Consider the following 21,386-nt stretch of genomic DNA (forward strand, 5'->3'; position numbering starts at 1 on the left):
AATGTCTATAAAGAGCTTAGCACAACGTCCAGGTCAGAGTAAACACCCAGTATGTTCTGAATAGCTTCCCTTCCCCCAGCAATGCCAGCTGCACGGGAATAATAGTTTGCTTGGTGGACCGTGGTGTTCCTGCAAACAATGTTCTTTCCTCAGAGCCCAAGTAGATTGTGGGGTCTGGAGTGAAAGCAGCAGGCTGCACACTGGCCTGACCTGCTTGCATCTGTAGGAGGTCCAGGCCTCCACTGTTTGTAAGATTCAAGCTTTGTCCTTCCGCCTTCTAATGAGAGGGACTGATGACACTTGTGCTGACCCCTATGGAGCTCTGGCCATTTCTATCCTCTGCTTTCTGAAGGTCAGCATCACCAAGGTCAACACACTCTCCACCTTGGCTTAATGGGTTTGGGAAGCCATTAGCTTCCTGGACTGGACAGAGGACATAAATCTATCATCCAGAGGAAACAGGTGGGGCTGCTTCAGAAGTCTTGGGTGGACCAAATCTGCATAGGCCTCTAGGAAGCACTTGACTGGCTTTCTGGACTCAGGAGGTCTGGCGGGCTAGTATCTCCAAACACTGGGGCCTCCAATGTCCTTGAAGACTCTATGGGTTCAGGGGAAACTGTCAGGGCTGGTTTCTGAGGCCCCAGCTTGCAGCTGCACAAGGACCTCAAGGCTCTGGAAAAATAGCCCAAAATGCTCCTGGAACATGAGTTGGGGGGGGTGGGCAGGAAGTGGCAAGGGGGGTACCAACTGCAGGTGATGATGGTAGTCTTGCCAAAAGGACCTTTTCCAGGGATTGAGTGTAAAAGCAGGGAGACTAAGCAAGACTATATTGATCTGTTGAAACGATAGGATAAATTTTGGAGATTCTAGAATTTTAATAGATTTGTCTTTCAGTTTAGGAGAATCAATAAGGACAGAGTTGGTGATTTATAGCAGGCCTTCTCAAATTTAATATACATTCAAACTCTCTGGAGTTCTTGTTAAAACACAAATTCTGATCCAGCAGTTCTAGGGTTGAGCAGAGATTCTGCATTTCTAACAAGCTCCTGGGTGATGCTGATGCTGCCAGGCTAGGAATTACATTTTGGGGGCTTCCCTGGTGGCTCAGACGGAAAAGAATCTGACTGCAGTGGCGGCGACCTGGGTTCGATCCTGGATCGGGAAGATCCCTTGGAGAAGGAACTGGCAACCCACTTCAGTATTGTTGCTTGGAGAAACCCACAGACAGAGGAGCCTGGTGGGCTACAGTCCATAGGGTCACACAGAGTCAGATATGACTGAGCGACTAGCACACGTACACACATTCACACACACACACACACACACACAGCAAAGACTTAGAAGACCTGACCACATTTCAGTGTCATAAGAGAGATAAAGTACAAAGGTACTGATATCAAGACTATTTGGGGAGTTTCAGGGAAGATAGCAGGTGTCTGAGGTCAAGCAAGGGAACATTTCTGAGCATCAGGGAGATTGAAAGCAGTGGAGTCCTAAAGTTAGGGAAGATTAGGAGAGACTGCTTCATCATTAGGCCCTGGCCTCCCAGGACTTGTTTCTGACAGAGTGTTAGCTCTGGTTAGAACTTAACAGGTTTTCTGGTTCAGCCCTGCATGACTGAGAAACGAGAAAAGAGTTGTCCAAGATTACACAGCCATTTAGTGCCTGAACCTTGAAGGATCTTGTTTGTGGGCCCTCTTGATGATGATGTAAAACCATGAAAATATTTAGGCAAAGGTATTTCAGAACAGTTTTCTGGTGGAGACTGAAAAGACCCCATGAAATTAATAATTCAGGAGACTACCTAGAGGCTTTTGTTCTAGGACAAGCAAGAGATGAGCAGAGTCTGAGCTATAACTTTGTAAATAGAAAGGAGCAAAAATATTTGAGAGATATTTAAAGAGAATAAATAAGATTTAGAGTTTGATTTTTTTTTTTTTTTGTAGAGGTTGAGTGAAGAGGAGGAATCAAGGATGATCTCCAGCATGTGTGGTTAGGCAAAAGGGTAAATAAATCGTGAATGCTCCCTGTCTTCTGCCCAAGTAAAAGGTAGAGGAAAAGAAGGGACCTGGGCGAGGGGATGAGCAAGGAGACAGCTGAGTGTGAGAGGACCATCAGGAGACATCCATCCTAAAGTCAGAGAGATCGAATTGCCTGAGCTCCTAATGTTTGTGTTCAGCATCTCCAGTGCCACTGGGTCATCTACAAAGTAACAAATGTTCCTGCTAACTCTCCAGGTTTCAAATTGAATGGCACCCTCTCAGAGAGACCTTCCCTGACTACTCAAGTTGTTCCCCTACCCTATACAGATTCCCTATCACTGCATCTGCCACCTTCCTTCACAGCAGTTACCACATTTGGATATTTGTGTTTACCAGTTTGCATTCTGATTTATTATCTGATTCCCCACTAGACATTATGTTCTTTTAGGTCCAGGACTATATTTTGTTTCTCGTTACATATCTAGCACAGTGAGTATCAAACAGGACATTCGTGTAATATTTGTGGAGTTAATCAAAGAATGTGTGGTACAGCTGAAGCACCTGGAGATGTTTATTTTAGAAAGAAACCATTCAAATGACCTAACATCTTATTCTATTCCTTGAAACTGCACAGAATAACTCTATTTCCACTTTTTAGAATTTTTAAAATCTTGCATTGTGTGGCTAGCAGGACAGACTTAGGAAGCCACAGGAAATGGATCACATCTACATTGCTCCAGGGCTGTTTCTTCCTAATGGGCTCAAACAGGCTTGGGAGGTCATCACAGGAGGTTTCCAAGTGGAAAGGGAGCCCTGTGTGTGGTGTGTGGGAGTGGGGTAACTTTAAGCAATGGATTGGATGTTAGACTATATGACCTCTGGGCCCCCTTTTAAACCTGAGACCCCATGATTCCATATTTTTCAATCAAGCCTTTGGGCTTAACAGGTGCAGTCTACTTTGATTTCTTTTCTTTTTTGGAACTTTGAGGGGGAAAATATATCTGTTTTTATAAATTTTTGATTAGGTAGATTTTAGACAAGACTGGGTATGTTCAAGGTGATATGGCCATAGACAAAATGGGTAGATTTTAAAGGTCAGGGTACTTAATTTTTTTAGCTCCAAATTGCAAAGGAATCCCCGGCCAACTGTCTAGACTTGCTGACTGATTGGCACTGTGAGGTCAATAAATCCTGTCTCACCTAAAGAGTTCTAAAAAGTGGTCCTGTGAGTAAGTGACCACACCTGGAATGCTGGTCAGCATTTCTCAGTGTGATAAAATTTCATTAGTGCTCAAGGAAAACTCAACTATCTGATTTAATACTATCTTGATCAGTGGTAGAGAAAAATAAAGTAGTCATCATTCTTTAAGGTTGAGGTTTGGTTTCAGTTGTCATTCTGTAGAGGAAGAGTTATCATCAGTGTCTGTAGTCCTGTGGTTCTCAATGAGGGCTGGATAGACCTGTCCACATCCAGGACATCCTTATATTTTAGAAAGTAAATGAGATTTTAGACCTACCTGCCCAATGCATCTTTTCTAGACAAGGAAATTGTGATGGAAAATCTATTTAGCTTCAGTTCAGTTCAGTTCAGTCGCTCGGTTGTGTCCAACTCTTTGCGACCCCAGGGACTGCAGCACACCAGGCTTCCCTGTCTATCACCAACTTCTGGAGCTTGCTCAAACTCATGTCCATCGAGTCGGTGATGCCATCCAACCATCTCATCCTCTGTCGTCCCCTTCTCCTCCTGCCTTCAATCTTTCCCAGCATCAGGGTCTTTTCAAATGAGTCAGTTCTTTGCATCAGGTGGCCAAAGAATTGGAGTTTCAGCTTCAACATCAGTCCTTCCAATGAATATCCAGGATTGATTTCCTTTAGGATGGACTGGTTGGATCTCCTTGCAGTCCAAGGGACTCTCAAGAGTCTTCTCCAACACCACAGTTCAAAAGCATCAATTCTTCTGTGCTCAGCTTTCTTTATAGTCCAACTCTCACATCCATACATGACTACTGGAAAAACCATAGCTTTGACTAGATGGACCTTTGTTGGCAAAGTAATATCTCTGCTTTTTAATATGCTGTCTAGGTTGGTCATAGCTTTTCTTCCAAGGAACATCTACAGTGATTGTGGAGCCCTAAAAAATAAAGTCTCTCACTGTTTCCCCATCTATTTGCCATGAACTGATGGGACCGGATGCCATGATCTTAGTTTTCCAAATGCTGAGTTTTAAACCAACTTTTTCACTCTCCTCCTTCACTTTCATCAAGAAGCTCTTTAGTTCTTCGCTTTCTGCCATAAGAGTGGTGTTATCTGCATATCTGAGGTTATTGATATTTCTCCTGGAAATCTTGATTCCAGCTTGTGCTTCTCCAGCCCAGTGTTTCTCATGATGTACTCTGCATATACGTTAAATAAGCAGGGTGACAATATACAGCCCTGACGAACTCCTTTCCCAATTTGGAACCAGCCTGCTGTTCCATGTCCAGTTCTAACTGTTGCTTCTTGACCTGCAAACAGATTTCTCAGGAGGCAGGTCAGGTGGTCTGGTATTCCCATCTCTTGAAGAATTTTCCACAGTTGTTGTGATCCATACAGCAAAGGTTTTGGTGTACTTAGCTTTCTGTTGTCATAAACCTACCCATCTCCAGGCTAACTCCTCTCCCCTGACAAAGTTAATCCTAGTTGGAATGGGGTTGCAGGGCTAAAACTTGGAGAAGATTGAGTAACTATGTGCCATCAGGAATTTATTCCATGTACCCTGCGCTCCCCCTCCCCCGCCCCACCCCCAACCTCAGGGACCCTCAAGTATCTGTTTTAACAATTCTCTATCAAGGAAGCCTTCCATTCCCTACCTCCGCCACATTCTCCACCTCAAATTAGATTAGATACTGTTGCTATGTACTTCCATAGAACTTTGTGCTTCCCCATCACACTGAATTGTAATTGCTTTTAAAATCATCTATCTTCCCTTCTAGACTATAAATTCTGTGAGTATGGAGACTATATCTGTCTTATTTTCATTGTTTTTTTACCTAAGACTCTGTATATGCCTGTCACATGGAAGTTGCTTAATACATATTTGATAAATAGATGAGTGGATGGATGGATGGGTGGATGGATGGACAGATAGAAGGACCACTATATCTCCACTATAGTCAGATTACTCTTAAAATTAGAATGGGCTCCTTTGTTTTCAAATGAGTAGAACAGTGTTCCCTTTTCAAGAAGGAATTATGAACATTAGGTTAGTCAAGAGTCCAAGTAGTTTAGAAATACTCTTACCTGGGGCATAGTCCCTCCGAGGAACACTTGGAGGTGCTTTGACTTTCAGCCTGTAGATAACAAATTAGACAGATGGTCAGTGAGTAGGACAGCTGTTGTCAAGGCCCATAATAGAAGCAGGTTTAGAGATAATGGGTAGATAACTAACAGAATAATGGCTTCTTTTGAACTCATCACACTGAAAAACTAAATGTTCTGTAAATGTAGTGAAGCCATTAGCCAGCATTTCCTGCCTCTGCCCCTCCCCCTCAGTGCACAGTGTGGCTGAGACTCGGCAAAGGTGAGGTCGGGAGGTGGAAGGGCTCTGAGAGGTCAGGAATACTAGTAAGTCCAGAGATCAGAGATTCGAGGACAATAAATGTTGATTGGTTTGATAGGAAGGTAAGAGAAGATGAACTCTATTTTAATAAATAATTCAGTAAATGCTTTAAATAATAAGAAAAATTAGCTATAATCAGCTAAAATGCTGAACTAAAATGTCGTAGGTTGGGATGAAATTATTTTTTGTACTATTGAAAAAAATGTCAAATAAGTGAGCAGTGAGTGTCTCCAGGTTGAGAATTGTGATGTTTAGATAAAAGCTGAATTGTTTCAAGCACTCTCAAAACTACTATATTTATGCATATACTATGTTCTGAATATTCACAAAGCTTTCCCATTCATTAAAAGGAAAAAACTAAAATTACATTTCGAAACGTATCCCAGTTTTTAGACTTTTTATAACTTTTGACAACGCTTTCCCTTCCATTATTTGAAATGTGTAAGGTTTGTAGTAAGTTATTATTTTTAATAATAGTTAGCATGTTATGTAAGAATGCTTTGCTTAGTGAAATTTAGACATATATAAATAAAACCTATATAAAACCCAGTAGCCTTCATTTACTAAAACATCACATCTGTTTACTTAAGCTGTATATAAGCTAATCACTGGGGCTTCCTAGATGGAACTAGTGGTAAAGAACTCGCCTACCAATGCGGAGACACAAGAGACACAGGTTCAATCCCTGGGTTGAGAAGATCCCCTGGAGGAGGGTGTGAACCCACTCCAGTACTCTTGCCTGAAGAATCCCATGGACAGAGGATCTTGGAGGGATACAGTCCATGGGGTCGCAAAGAGTCGGACACCATTGAAGTGACTTAGAGCACACACACACACACACAGAGAGACAGACACACACAAGGTAACCATTACATACAAAAATATTTCATTTTTGGGGAAAAAGGTGGTACAGAAAATCATGCTTGATTACAAAAAAAAAAAGGCTGATAAACCAGAACTGTAATGTTGCAAAAATAAGATTAATTATATTTGCCTAGAAATTATTTTTTGTTTCCTAAAGACTCTCCTAGCTATTGTTTCATTCAATTCTCAGCAAGCCAAAAGGGCATGCTGGGAAGACATTGTTGTTAGACCTAGGATGAGGTCCAGAGAGAGGGACTGTCTATGGAGGAAGGAAGAAAGGAAGGGAAGGGAAGAAAAACAAAAACAAAACTGGATCTGGTGCCAGGTCTGTTCATGGAACAGTAAGATTTCAAAAAGCACAAACCAACCATTATATGTTATTGCTGTCTTTTCAAAAAAGGAAAAGAAACTGTATTTTAATACCCCAAAGTGTGAGGTCATCATCTCAGAATAAAGGAGCAATTCAAGAGAGGATCCTTGATCACTGAACATCGACCAGAGATAAGAGGTGTCGTTTGGGCCTCATTGAGGAACCAGCAGCTGCACGCCAACCCTCAACTCTTTACGGGCCTTCTTTTCTCATTCACCCATGAACTGGTGACAACTCTGTCATGCTCTCGTGTTAGGAAACCAGTGTGCTCAACTGTGCTTCCTCCTTTGAAGGTGGCACCTGTGGCTTGGTTTTGAGCCAGAGCCTAAGTTTGGGGCACTTTGACCCAAAAGAGCCATTGACTTCACTAGGGTGATGACTGGGGCAGTCATATTTTCCAAACAGAGAAAAAAACACAGTTTGTCAAGTATTAGGGGATAGTGGGCAGAATGAAATAGAAATTATCTGGGAAAATTTGAGCTCCATGGCTGCTGTAAATTGAATAAGGAGACATTTTATACAAAGGCTTCATATTATTGAAAGAATTGGAATATTGTAAAATTGGCAATTGTGAGATAATTAGTCTAGAATTGCTAGTGATGGAAACAATGACTGGCAGGGTTCTCTATTTCAATGAGATTCTATATGTATTAGAAATAAGAAATGAAAATAGTCACACACACATCTCCCAGTCATAGGAGAGACCATGAAGACAGGTTCTTCTCCTGTATGAGATGACCACTGTCCCTCAAGCAGAAGATCATTTTAACTATTTTGTGATGACCAGTTACACATATTGAAACTCATTTACATTGTATAGCCTAAAAACACCATGAAAAGTGATTTATTACTTTTAAGTTTAGCAAAGGCCAAAAAAGAAAAAATGTACTCTGCTCTAAAGCCACAAGGAAATGAACTTTTATCCACTGTTCATAGCACCTGCAATTCAGGAGACCTAAGTTGGGAAGTTCAGTTCCTAAGTTGGGAAGATCCCCTAGAGAAGGAAATGGCAACCCACTTCAGTATTCTTGCTTGGAGAACCCCATGGACAGAGGTGCCTGGCAGGCTACCGTTTATGAGGTTGCAAGACTCGGGCATGACTTAATGACTAAACCGCCACCAACCAGTGGTACAAACTTTGGGGGCAGCAATTTGGTAATATCAACCAAAATCTCAAGGGCACAAATCCTATCCAGAAGCTAGAGATTTCATTTCATTAGTTTTCTGGTATACTCAAAAGTCTGCACAGGATATTTATTGAAGTATTATTTATGACAGGTAAACTAAAAGAAATGGCCATAAAACTTTCATAGATATTATCAAATTGTCTTCCAAAATGTACATTTAAACTCCTACTTCAAAGAAATCCACCAGTATATAGCTGGTTAAATAAATGATAATATATTTATAGTAGACTATTAATGATCTGTTTAAAACGTTTATGGTTATTTTTATGTGCTAACAAATAAAAATGCCCACTATATAGCATTAATTAAAACCAACAAACAAAGCAACTTGGTAGAATGTGTGTGTGGCATGATGCCACTCATGATGAAACTGTATGCATGTATGTAATGTATATTTAGGGACTACAACTATGCCAATGTGTGTATGTGTGTGTGTAAACATACACATACAGATATTTATACCAAACTCACTCATGCTGTGCCCGTTTCTGGGGAGCAGGTTAGGGTGGGAGTAGGAGAAGGTGAGAGATTTTTACTTCATGCAATTCTGAACTCTTTGATTTTTTTCTCCTAGTGAATCTGTATTACTTTCATAAAAACAAAAAAGCCTTAAACAAAAACTTAACAGAGTACCATTTCCCCTTTCCTCTTGAGTTAATTTCGAGTGGCAAATTCAGGTATGCGTAATGTACAATTTCTATTCTCTGCAAAAACAAAAACAAAACCTTAGAGGTATGTGTCTGTGTGTGTGTATGTGTAGGAAGATTTGGAATTCTAACTTCCCTTCTCCAAGTGTCGATTGAAAACACCATTTTAAGGTCATAATTGAAAAAGCAGAAATCAAAATATGGAAAACAGTTGTGGCATCCTAAAGAAATCAGGCTGTGTTCTTGCAATTTCTCTTTTGAATTTCTCCAAAACAGAAACGCATCCTAGTGGCCCTTAGCTAAGTGGTCAAAGAAGCTGATTGTCTGGCTTCTATAAACGTCTCTTTTGATGTTTGCCAAGCACCTTGAATGACATAACTCAGCTGTCCAGGAGTGAGAGAGAAAAGCAAGGTGCCTGAGTACCAGCCATTCATTCACCATGTTTCCTGAATGCGGGTCTGACCACCATGACTCTAGCCATGAGTAAGAAAGTGTCACATGCTAGAGAGGTTGTCATTCCTCACCCGGGTAACAGGGAACTTCGTTTTCTCCCACTTACTGCAGGCTGGCATAAGATGTTATTTACATAAATAAGTGCTCACATAGTGCTGTGGCATCTGACTTACTTTTTGATCTTGTTCATTATTCCGCCTTCATTGTTCTTGATATCATGGACCATCTTTTGAAGTTGCCTGTATGAAATGAAATGAAACATAAAATATTAATAACTAGGTTGATTTTTAAGTCTTCTGTCCTTCTTGAGTACAAGAAAAAGGCCCCAAATAAATAAACCCCCAAATAGCATGAATTATATTGTATTCAATTAAGCTGGCCACTTACTACTTGAACCGAGGGAAGGTGTGACTGAGTCTATAAGGAGTGTGGTCATCGGGCCATGCATTGACCCACTGAAGTCTGGGTCAGTCTCAGGCTCTAGGAGAAATTCTGACTCCCAGCTATGTCTGTTCTGAGGAGTCATAAGCTATCAGAAGCCTCACCATTTATCACTTACTGTCCTCAGACCATACAAAGATGGAGCTACCTTGAAGAACACAGTATAGACAGAAATCAGGCTTAAGGTTTTTTGTGAGCAGGTTAACTTTACTAGGCAGAATCTGGAAAAATTGTCACTTAAAAGTTGTACATACACAGAAGTCATAAAGAAACTGATGAATGAATCTGGTTGCATAAATATTTGAAACTTCTGCAGAGCAAAAAGTAATGTGCACAAAATCAAAAGATAAATACATGTTGGAAGAAACGTTTGCAGCACATATAAGAAGAAGAACTACATGTTTTGATTAAAAAAGCATCTTAAAACTCAGTAAAAAAAATGTTTAACAATTCAATAGAAAAATGAGCAAAAGATGTGAACACAGATCTAACAGAAAAAAAAAATACAAGTGACCAACAGATCAATAAAAAGTTATTTAGGGGGAGGAGCCAAGATGGCGGAGGAGTAGGACGGGGAGAACACTTTCTCCCCCACAAATTCATCAAAAGAGCATTTAAACGTCGAGTAAATTCCACAAAACAACTTCTGAATGCCGGCAGAGGACATCAGGCACCCAGAAAAGCAACCCAACTCTTCGAAAGGAGGTAGGAAAAAATATTAAAAACAAAAAAAAAGAGACAAATGAGGGAGGGACGGAGTTCCGTCCCGGGAAGGGAATCTTAAAAAGAGAGAAGTTTCCAAACATCAGGAAACCTTCTCACTGCCGAATCTGTGCCGAGCTTTGGAAGCACAGAGGGCAACATAACAGGGGGAAAAATAAATAAACAATTTAAAACTCGCAGATTGTGAGCCCTACGGTAACTCCCCCAGCAGAGAAGCAGCGCAGACGCCTGCATCCGCCATTAGCAAACCGGGGCTGGGCAGGGAGGCGCGGCGTGGGCTGCATCACTGAGAGTAAGAATCTGGCCTGAATACCCTGAGCGCTATCTGAGCGAAATAATTTGGGCTAGCAAACCAGACTGTGGGATACCTACCACGCGAAAAGCCAGCCCTAACCTAAGACCGCCAGGCCCGCGCACGGAACAAAGGACTGAACAGAGATAGCCGGCTGCAGACCTTCCCCCTCCGGTGACAGGCAGCCAGAGCCGGAAGGGGGCAATCGCAGCCCCAGAGAGACATTATCTATAAAATTGTAAGCAGGCTTCTTTGCTAACTAAAACTTCTTGGGGGTCTGGACGGTCAACATCTGCCTGAGAAGGTGCGCCGGTTTTACATCCAGATAACCGAGTGGCGGGGAGGCGATAAGTCGCAGCATTGGCGCTCGCCTGGGAAGAGCAAATTGGCGCTCGGACCTGGGAAGAGCACAAAACGCAGGCCCAACTGAGTCTGCGCCTCTGAGGACTACCCGAGTGCCTGAACCTGAGCGGCTTGGACCTGGGAGGTGCATGCAGCCCAGGGCCAGCCTCGGATTGTTCCCGGCGGAACAACCTAGAGTCCGAGCAGTGTGGACAGGGAGGCTACACGCGCCGTGAGCAGGGGCAGACCCAGGGTGGCTGAGGCATTGCGAGCCCACGCCAGTGTTATTTGTTTGCAGCATCCCTCCCTCCCTCCCCACAGCGCAACTGAACAAGTAAGCCTAAAAAAAAAAAAAAAAAAAGCGTCCTCCACCGTGCCCTTTGAGTCAGGGCGGAAACCAGATACTGAAGAGACTAGCAAACAGAAGAAGATATAACAGAGGGAAACGCCTTGGAAGCTACAGGCAATAGATCAAAACCCTGTGGTTACTACGGACTACATAGGAAGGGGCCTATAGATCTTGAGAAATATAAATCTGACCAAGGAACTAGCCAAAAATGAACTGAACCCACAACACCCAAAAAAAAAAAAAAAAAAAAAGTCCTAGATATATTTTTATTATTTTTACGATCATTCTTTCTTTTTTTTTTAATTAAAAAAAATTTTTTAAGTCCTCTATTGTTCCTTTAATTTTCACTTTTATAACCTATTACTTTGCAAAAAAAAAAAAAAAAAGACCCTATTTTTTTCTTCTTCAGCAAACTTCATATATATATATTTTATAATTTTTTGACCTTGTTTTTTTTGTTTGTTTGTTTTTGTTTTTTCTTCTTTTCTTTAACATTGTATTTTTGAAATTCCAAACTCTACTCTAGATTTTTAATTTTCACTTTTTGGTATATGTTATCAATTTTGTACCTATAGTTTTTTTTTTTATATATAATTTCTGTGACTTTTTTTTTTTTCTTCTTCTCTGTTTCTTTCTCTTCTTCTTTTATATAACATTGTATATCTGAAATTCCAAACTTTACTCTAGATTTTTAATTTATGCTTTTTGGTATTTGATATCAATTTTGTACCTGTATTTTCTTTATAATTTTTGTGACATTGTTCATATTTGTTTGTTTGTTTTCTCTCTTTATTTTTCTTCTTCTTTTTTTTTTTTTTAACATTATATTTTTGAAATTCCAAACTCTTCTCTAGATTTTTAATTTTTGCTTTCTGGTATTAGTTATCAATTTTGTACCTGTACTTTCTTTACAATTTTCGCGACCTTGTTTGTTTTTGTTTGTTCGTTTTTTCTCTCTTTCTTTTCCTTCTTCTTTTCTTTAACATTGTATTTTTGAAATTCCAAACTCTACTCTAGATTTTTAATTTTCGCTTTCTGGTATTAGTTATCAATTTTGTACCTGTACTTTATAATTTTCGCGACCTTGTTTGTTTTTGTTTGTTCGTTCTTTCTCTCTTTCTTTTCCTTCTTCTTTTCTTTAACATCGTATTTTTGAAATTCCAAACTCTACTCTAGATTTTTAATTTTTGCTTTTATGTATTTGTTACCAATTTTGTACCTTTAAGGACCCAATCTTCAGGACCCATTTTTCACTAGGGAGTGAGATTACTGGCTTGACTGCTCTCTCTCCCTTTGGACCCTCCTTTTTCTCCACCAGGTCGCCTGTGTCTCCTCCCTAACCCCTCTCTACTCTACCCAACTCTGTGAATTTCTGTGTGTTCCAGACGGTGGAGAACACTTAGGGAACTGATTACTGGCTGGATCTGTCTCCCTCCTTTTCATTCCCCCCTTTTATCCTTCTGGCCACCTCTGTTACTTTCCTCCTTCTTCTCTTCTCTGTATAACCCCGTGAACATCTCTGAGTGGTCCAGTTGTGGAGTGCACATAAGGAAGTGACTACTGGCTAGCCCACTCTCTCCACTATTGATTCACCTCATCTCATTTGGGTCACCTCTAACTCCCTCCTCCCTCTTCTCTTCTCCATGTAACCCTGTGAACCTCTCTGAGTGACCCCCACTGTAGAGAAACTTATCATCTTTAATGTAGATGTTTTATCAATGGTGCTGTATAGAAGGAGAAGTTTTGAAACTACTGTAAAAATAAGACCGATAATCGGAAGCAGGAGACTTAAGTCCAAACCCTGACTCCAGGGAACTCCTGACTCCAAGGAACATTCATTCACAGGAGCTCATCAAATGCCTCCATACCGACACTGAAACCAAGCACCACACAAGGGCCAATAAGTTCCAGGGCAAGACATACCAAGCAAATTCTCCAGCAACAAAGGAACACAGCCCTGAGCTTCAAGATACAGGCTGCCCAAAGTCACCCCAAAACTATAGACATCTCATAACTCATTACTGGACATTTCATTGCACTCCAGAGAGAAGAAATACAGCTCCACCCACCAGAACACCGACACAAGCTTCCCTAACCAGGAAACCTTGACAAGCCACCTGTACAAACCCACACACAGCGAGGAAACACCACAATAAAGAGAACTCCACAAACTGCCAGAATACAGAAAGGACACCCCAAACTCAGCAATTTAAACAAGATGAAGAGACAGAAGAATACTCAGCAGATAAAGGAACAGGATAAATGCCCACCAAACCAAACAAAAGAGGAAGAGATAGGGAATCTACCCGATAAAGAATTCCGAATAATGATAGTGAAATTGATCCAAAATCTTGAAACTAAAATGGAATCACAGATAAATAGCCTGGAGACAAGGATTGAGAAGATGCAAGAAAGGTTTAACAAGGACCTAGAAGAAATAAAAAAGAGTCAATATATAATGAATAATGCAATAAGTGAAATTAAAAACACTCTGGAGGCAACAAATAGTAGAATAACAGAGGCAGAAGACAGGATTAGTGAATTAGAAGATAGAATGGTAGAAATAAATGAAACAGAAAGGATAAAAGAAAAACGAATTAAAAGAAATGAGGACAATCTCAGAGACCTCCAGGACAATATTAAACGCTACAACATTCGAATCATAGGGGTTCCAGAAGAAGAAGACAAAAAGAAAGACCATGAGAAAATACTTGAGGAGATAATAGTGGAAAACTTCCCTAAAATGGGGAAGGAAATAATCACCCAAGTCCAAGAAACCCAGAGAGTACCAAACAGGATAAACCCAAGGAGAAACACCCCAAGACACATATTAATCAAATTAACAAAGATCAAACACAAAGAACAAATATTAAAAGCAGCAAGGGAAAAACAACAAATAACACACAAGGGAATTCCCATAAGGATAACAGCTGATCTTTCAATAGAAACTCTTCAAGCCAGGAGGGAATGGCAAGACATACTTAAAATGATGAAAGAAAATAACCTACAGCCCAGATTATTGTACCCAGCAAGGATCTCATTCAAGTATGAAGGAGAAATCAAAAGCTTTTCAGACAAGCAAAAGCTGAGAGAATTCTGCACCACCAAACCAGCTCTCCAACAAATACTAAAGGATATTCTCTAGACAGGAAACACAAAAACGGTGTATAAACTCGAACCCAAAACAATAAAGTAAATGGCAACGGGAACATACTTATCAGTAATTACCTTAAACGTAAATGGGTTGAATGCCCCAACCAAAAGACAAAGACTGGCTGAATGGATACAAAAACAAGACCCCTACATATGTTGTCTACAAGAGACCCACCTCAAAACAGGGGACACATACAGACTGAAAGTGAAGGGCTGGAAAAAGATTTTCCATGCAAATAGGGACCAAAAGAAAGCAGGAGTAGCAATACTCATATCAGATAAAATAGACTTTAAAACAAAGGCTGTGAAAAGAGACAAAGAAGGTCACTACATAATGATCAAAGGATCAATCCAAGAAGAAGATATAACAATTATAAATATATATGCACCCAACACAGGAGCACCACAGTACGTAAGACAAATGCTAACAAGTATGAAAGGAGAAATTAACAATAACACAATAATAGTGGGAGACTTTAATACCCCACTTACACCTATGGATAGATCAACTAAACAGAAAATTAACAAGGAAACACAAACTTTAAACGATACAATAGACCAGTTAGACCTAATTGATATCTATAGGTCATTTCATCCCAAAACAATGAATTTCACCTTTTTCTCAAGCGCACATGGAACCTTCTCCAGGATAGATCACATCCTGGGCCATAAAGCTAGCCTTGGTAAATTCAAAAAAATAGAAATCATTCCAAGCATTTTTTCTGACCACAATGCAGTAAGATTAGATCTCAATTACAGGAGAAAAACTATTAAAAATTCCAACATATGGAGGCTGAACAACACGCTGCTAAATAACCAACAAATCACAGAAGAAATCAAAAAAGAAATCAAAATTTGCATAGAAACGAATGAAAATGAAAACACAACAACCCAAAACCTGTGGGACACGGTAAAAGCAGTCCTAAGGGGAAAGTTCATAGCAATACAGGCACACCTCAAGAAACAAGAAAAAAGTCAAATAAATAACCTAACTCTACACCTAAAGCAACTAGAAAAGGAAGAAATGAAGAACCCCAGGGTTAGTAGAAGGAAAGAAATCTTAAAAATTAGAGCAGAAATAAATGCAAAAGAAACAAAAGAGACCATAGCAAAAATCAACAAAACCAAAAGCTGGTTCTTTGAAAGGATAAATAAAATTGACAAACCATTAGCCAGACTCATCAAGAAACAAAGGGAGAAAAATCAAATCAACAAAATTAGAAACGAAAATGGAGAGATCACAACAGACAACACAGAAATACAAAGGATCATAAGAGAGTACTATCAACAATTATATGCCAATAAAATGGACAACGTGGAAGAAATGGACAAATTCTTAGAAAAGTACAACTTTCCAAAACTGGACCAGGAAGAAATAGAAAATCTTAACAGACCCATCACAAGCATGGAAATTGAAACTGTAATCAAAAATCTTCCAGCAAACAAAAGCCCCGGTCCAGACGGCTTCACAGCTGAATTCTACCAAAAATTTAGAGAAGAGCTAACACCTATCCTGCTCAAACTCTTCCAGAAAATTGCAGAGGAAGGTAAACTTCCAAACTCATTCTATGAGGCCACCATCACCCTAATACCAAAACCTGACAAAGATCCCACAAAAAAAGAAAACTACAGGCCAATATCACTGATGAACATAGATGCAAAAATCCTTAACAAAATTCTAGCAATCAGAATCCAACAACACATTAAAAAGATCATACACCATGATCAAGTGGGCTTTATCCCAGGGATGCAAGGATTCTTCAATATCCGCAAATCAATCAATGTAATACACCACATTAACAAATTGAAAAATAAAAACCATATGATTATCTCAATAGATGCAGAGAAAGCCTTTGACAAAATTCAACATCCATTTATGATAAAAACTCTCCAGAAAGCAGGAATAGAAGGAACATACCTCAACATAATAAAAGCTATATATGACAAACCCACTGCAAACATTATCCTCAATGGTGAAAAATTGAAAGCATTTCCTCTAAAGTCAGGAACAAGACAAGGGTGCCCACTTTCACCATTACTATTCAACATAGTTTTGGAAGTTTTGGCCACAGCAATCAGAGCAGAAAAAGAAATAAAAGGAATCCAAATTGGAAAAGAAGAAGTAAAACTCTCACTATTTGCAGATGACATGATCCTCTACATAGAAAACCCTAAAGAGTCCACCAGAAAATTACTAGAAATAATCAATGACTACAGTAAAGTTGCAGGATATAAAATCAACACACAGAAATCCCTTGCATTCCTATACACTAATAATGAGAAAACAGAAAGAGAAATTAAGGAAACAATTCCATTCACCATTGCAACAGAAAGAATAAAATACTTAGGAATATATCTACCTAAAGAAACTAAAGACCTATATATAGAAAACTATAAAACACTGGTGAAAGAAATCAAAGAGGACACTAATAGATGGAGAAATATACCATGTTCATGGATTGGAAGAATCAATATAGTGAAAATGAGTATACTACCCAAAGCAATTTATAGATTCAACGCAATCCCTATCAAGCTACCAACAGTATTCTTCACAGAGCTAGAACAAATAATTTCACAATTTGTATGGAAATACAAAAAACCTCGAATAGCCAAAGCGATCTTGAGAAAGAAGAATGGAACTGGAGGAATCAACCTACCTGACTTCAGGCTCTACTACAAAGCCACAGTTATCAAGACAGTATGGTACTGGCACAAAGACAGAAATATTGATCAATGGAATAAAATAGAAAGCCCAGAGATAAATCCACGCACATATGGACACCTTATCTTCGACAAAGGAGGCAAGAATATACAATGGATTAAAGACAATCTCTTTAACAAGTGGTGCTGGGAAATCTGGTCAACCACTTGTAAAAGAATGAAACTGGACCACTTTCTAACACCATACACAAAAATAAACTCAAAATGGATTAAAGATCTAAACGTAAGACCAGAAACTATAAAACTCCTAGAGGAGAACATAGGCAAAACACTCTCCGACATACATCACAGCAGGATCCTCTATGACCCACCTCCCAGAATATTGGAAATAAAAACAAAAATAAACAAATGGGACCTAATTAAACTTAAAAGCTTCTGCACATCAAAGGAAACTATTAGCAAGGTGAAAAGACAGCCTTCAGAATGGGAGAAAATAATAGCAAATGAAGCAACCGACAAACAACTAATCTCAAAAATATACAAGCAACTCCTACAGCTCAACTCCAGAAAAATAAACGACCCAATCAAAAAATGGGCCAAAGAACTAAATAGACATTTCTCCAAAAAAGACATACAGATGGCTAACAAACACATGAAAAGATGCTCAACATCACTCATTATCAGAGAAATGCAAATCAAAACCACTATGAGGTACCATTTCACACCAGTCAGAATGGCTGCGATCCAAAAGTCTACAAATAATAAATGCTGGAGAGGGTGTGGAGAAAAGGGAACCCTCTTACACTGTTGGTGGGAATGCAAACTAGTACAGCCACTATGGAGAACAGTGTGGAGATTCCTTAAAAAACTGGAAATAGAACTGCCTTATGATCCAGCAATCCCACTGCTGGGCATACACACTGAGGAAACCAGAAGGGAAAGAGACACGTGTACCCCAATGTTCATCGCAGCACTGTTTATAATAACCAGGACATGGAAGCAACCTAGATGTCCATCAGCAGATGAATGGATAAGAAAGCTGTGGTACATATACACAATGGAGTATTACTCAGCCATTAAAAAGAATACATTTGAATCAGTTCTAATGAGGTGGATGAAACTGGAGCCTATTATACAGAGTGAAGTAAGCCAGAAGGAAAAACATAAATACAGTATTCTAACGCATATATATGGAATTTAGAAAGATGGTAACAATAACCCTGTGTACGAGACAGCAAAAGAGACACTGATGTATAGAACAGTCTTATGGACTCTGTGGGAGAGGGAGAGGGTGGGAAGATTTGGGAGAATGACATTGTAACATGTAAAATATCATGTAAGAAACGAGTTGCCAGTCCAGGTTCGATGCACGATACTGGATGCTTGGGGCTAGTGCACTGGGACGACCCAGAGGGATGGTATGGGGAGGGAGGAGGGAGGAGGGTTCAGGATGGGGAACACATGTATACCTGTGGTGGATTCGTTTTGATGTTTGGCAGAACTGATACGATTATGTGGAGTTTAAAAATAAAATAAAATTTAAAAAAAAAAAAAAAAAAAAAAAAAAAAGTTATTTAATATCACTTATATTTAAAGAAATCTAAATGGGAACAATGAGGTATAATATTCTGATTACCAGACTGGCAAAACTTAATAAGTATAATAATCCCCAGGGTTGGCAAGTATGTAAGAATACAGATATTCTTGGGAATATAAATTAGTACAATCGATATCTGTCAAAATGAAAAACCACCTTGCCTCTTGACCTGGAAGTTCCACTGCTAGAAATTTACCTTATGAACATAGTCACAAACTATACAAACATACATATCAGAATGTTTATTCCAGATACGTGTAATAGCTCTAATCCTTTCTGCCTCTCCCACCAAAACACCTGGAAACAACCTACATGCCCATTGATTATTAAAAGGGAACTTCTTAAATACACACTGATAAAGCCATAAATGGAATACCACAGGCTATAAAAAAAAAATCTCTATTGCTAATATGTAAAAAAAAATCTTGAGATATTATTAAGTTAAATGAAAATGGAGGATGCGACAAAAGAAAAGAAAGAATGTTTCTATGTTTTCCTATGTTTTTTGTAGGAAAAAAAGACATATATACATGTGTGCTGGTATGTACATAGCTTTGTAGAAGGATATGCAAAAAATTGTTACATGGTTGTTTTCAAGGTCAATTGTAATTAGAAAAATTTATGAATTAGAAAAAAGTTCAGCGTATAGGACCATGTTTTATTTTCTTCATAATGACTTTCTAATTTAAAATACATCTAAATAAAATTTCACATGGTTCTGCCTTGAAAGAGTAACATATATGAATTTACCTTTCAGGCAAGGCTTTCCTTTCTTCTGAGAAAACAATTTCATTGGGCATTTTAGTTAATGAAATACAAAGCTTGTATATGGGGCTTCCGACGTGGCACTAGTGGTAAAGAATCTGCCTGTCAGTGCAGGAGATGCAAGAAGCACCAGTCCAATCCCTGGGTTGGGAGATCCCCTGGAGTAGGAAGTGACAACCACTCCAGTATTCTTGCTTGGAAAATACCATGAGGAGAGGAGCCTGGCGGTCTACAGTCTATGGAGCAGCAAAGAACTGGACATGACTGAGCTCACAAAAAGCTTGTATATAGCCATTGTTCCAGGAGGAAATGGAGTTTTTCCATTAAAAAAATGAGGATTTCTCTCACTCTGGGAGCTAGGCTGTCTATTAGCTGTTATGAAGAGTGATACACAGTTAAGCTTAGCATAGGCGTACGAAACCCTGTTGACAGGAACTGGAATCTGGGAGAAATATTCTCTTGGGCTATGTATGGATTTACAATGTATATGCTGCAAAGCTTTTTGGTATAGGGAATGGAGCATTTGAGAGGATGAGAGAACAGCTTGTCAGAGGAACTCTGCCTGGCCTGACCTGTTGGCCTCCCGACTAAGTGTTAATTTCAGGCTGAAATTAACCTAGTTTTTTCCAGTAGTCCTGTACTGATGTGAGAGTTGGATCACAAAGAAGATTGAGCACTGAAGAATTGATACTTTTGAATTGTAGTGCTGGAGAAGACTCTTGAGAGTCCCTTGGACCAGCAAGGAGACCAAACCAGCCAATCTTAAAGGAAATCAACCCTGAATATTCATTGGAAGGACTGATGCTGAAGCTCAAATACTTTGGCCACCTGATGTGAACAACTGACTCACTGGAAAAGACCCTGATGCTGGGAAAGACTTAGGGCAGGCAAAGAAGGAGGTGACAAAGGATGAGATGGTTAGATAACATCACCGATTCAATGGACGTGAATTTGAGCAAACTCTGGGAGCTAGTGAGGAACAGAAAAGCCTGGTGTGCTGCAGTCCATGGGATTGCAGAGTCAGACACGACTTAATGACTGAACAACAACAATTCTCCTGTTGTTCTGCTGTAGCTATTTCCTGAGGGCCGTCAGACATCATGGTGATGGGACATTTACTGCACAGTGGACATTCCTACTCTCAACTATCTTGGGAAAAGGGAGATTGTCAAACAAGAAATGATAATGTAGATTGGGCATGTAGGGGAGCTCTTTTCCCTTCTAAGTCTGATGATTGTTCGGACCTGTAGACCTGAAAAGCATAGACAAACCTGAGGGTTTTTCTACAGTGTGAGGCTGGAGGGGTGGGGAGGTATGTGGCCCTGAACCCGAGACTGGGTCTGGGCCTCTGCTCTGAGAAGAGCCATCTGCGGTGCCATCGGTAGCCCTTTTCAATGAGATAATTCCCTTTATTGTCCCCAAATCTTCAATGGTATCCTGTCAGGAGTTGTAGCCCAGCTTTGATCGGGCTATGGGGAAAGTGTGTTCCATTGGCACTGAGGGGTGGATCGCAGTGGGAGGACAAGCTGGAGGGTGGAGTAGAAAGATAAGAGAGACTTCTTGAGGCTACACCTTGGAGAATTATCTACATGACTGGGCAACCCAGTGAGGGGTTCAAGTTTGAATATGAGAAGGTCAGTGCCATTTCATCGTTTGCATAACAAAGGAAATGAGACCATATCTTACATCACCAGTAAAGGAGGCTGGGTGTGTTGATTCCACATGTATGAGAGCTCAGCTAAGCACCAGGCTCAGCAGCGGAGAGAACAGGATGGATGAGAGAGAAGAGGACCACCTGGTCCATCAGAGACACACAGGGGCATCCTTCCAGCTGGACTTTAAGTTGCCTCAGAAGCATATAGCATTCTAGAATTTGTTCACATACATCCCGTGCAAACCCTTTTCTCCTTTTGCTGAGGAACTGTAGAGAACCTGTGAGATAGAGGAATGGGCAGGCGGGGA

General features: G+C 39.9%; 1 protein-coding gene across 4 annotated transcripts in view; it reads right to left on the minus strand.

The window, feature by feature from the left end:
* The window catches only part of BLNK (B cell linker), a 91,191-nt gene that overhangs the window by 50,353 nt on the left and 19,452 nt on the right, over positions 1-21,386 (minus strand). For all 4 annotated transcript variants that reach the window (NM_001046054.2, XM_005225502.5, XM_005225501.5 and 1 more), the window contains 2 exon segments: positions 5,262-5,311; positions 9,275-9,340. In NM_001046054.2, the coding sequence (NP_001039519.1) occupies positions 5,262-5,311; positions 9,275-9,340 (116 nt within the window).

This window comes from Bos taurus, chromosome 26 (assembly GCF_002263795.3).
Source record: "Bos taurus isolate L1 Dominette 01449 registration number 42190680 breed Hereford chromosome 26, ARS-UCD2.0, whole genome shotgun sequence".
NCBI lineage: Eukaryota > Metazoa > Chordata > Mammalia > Artiodactyla > Bovidae > Bos > Bos taurus.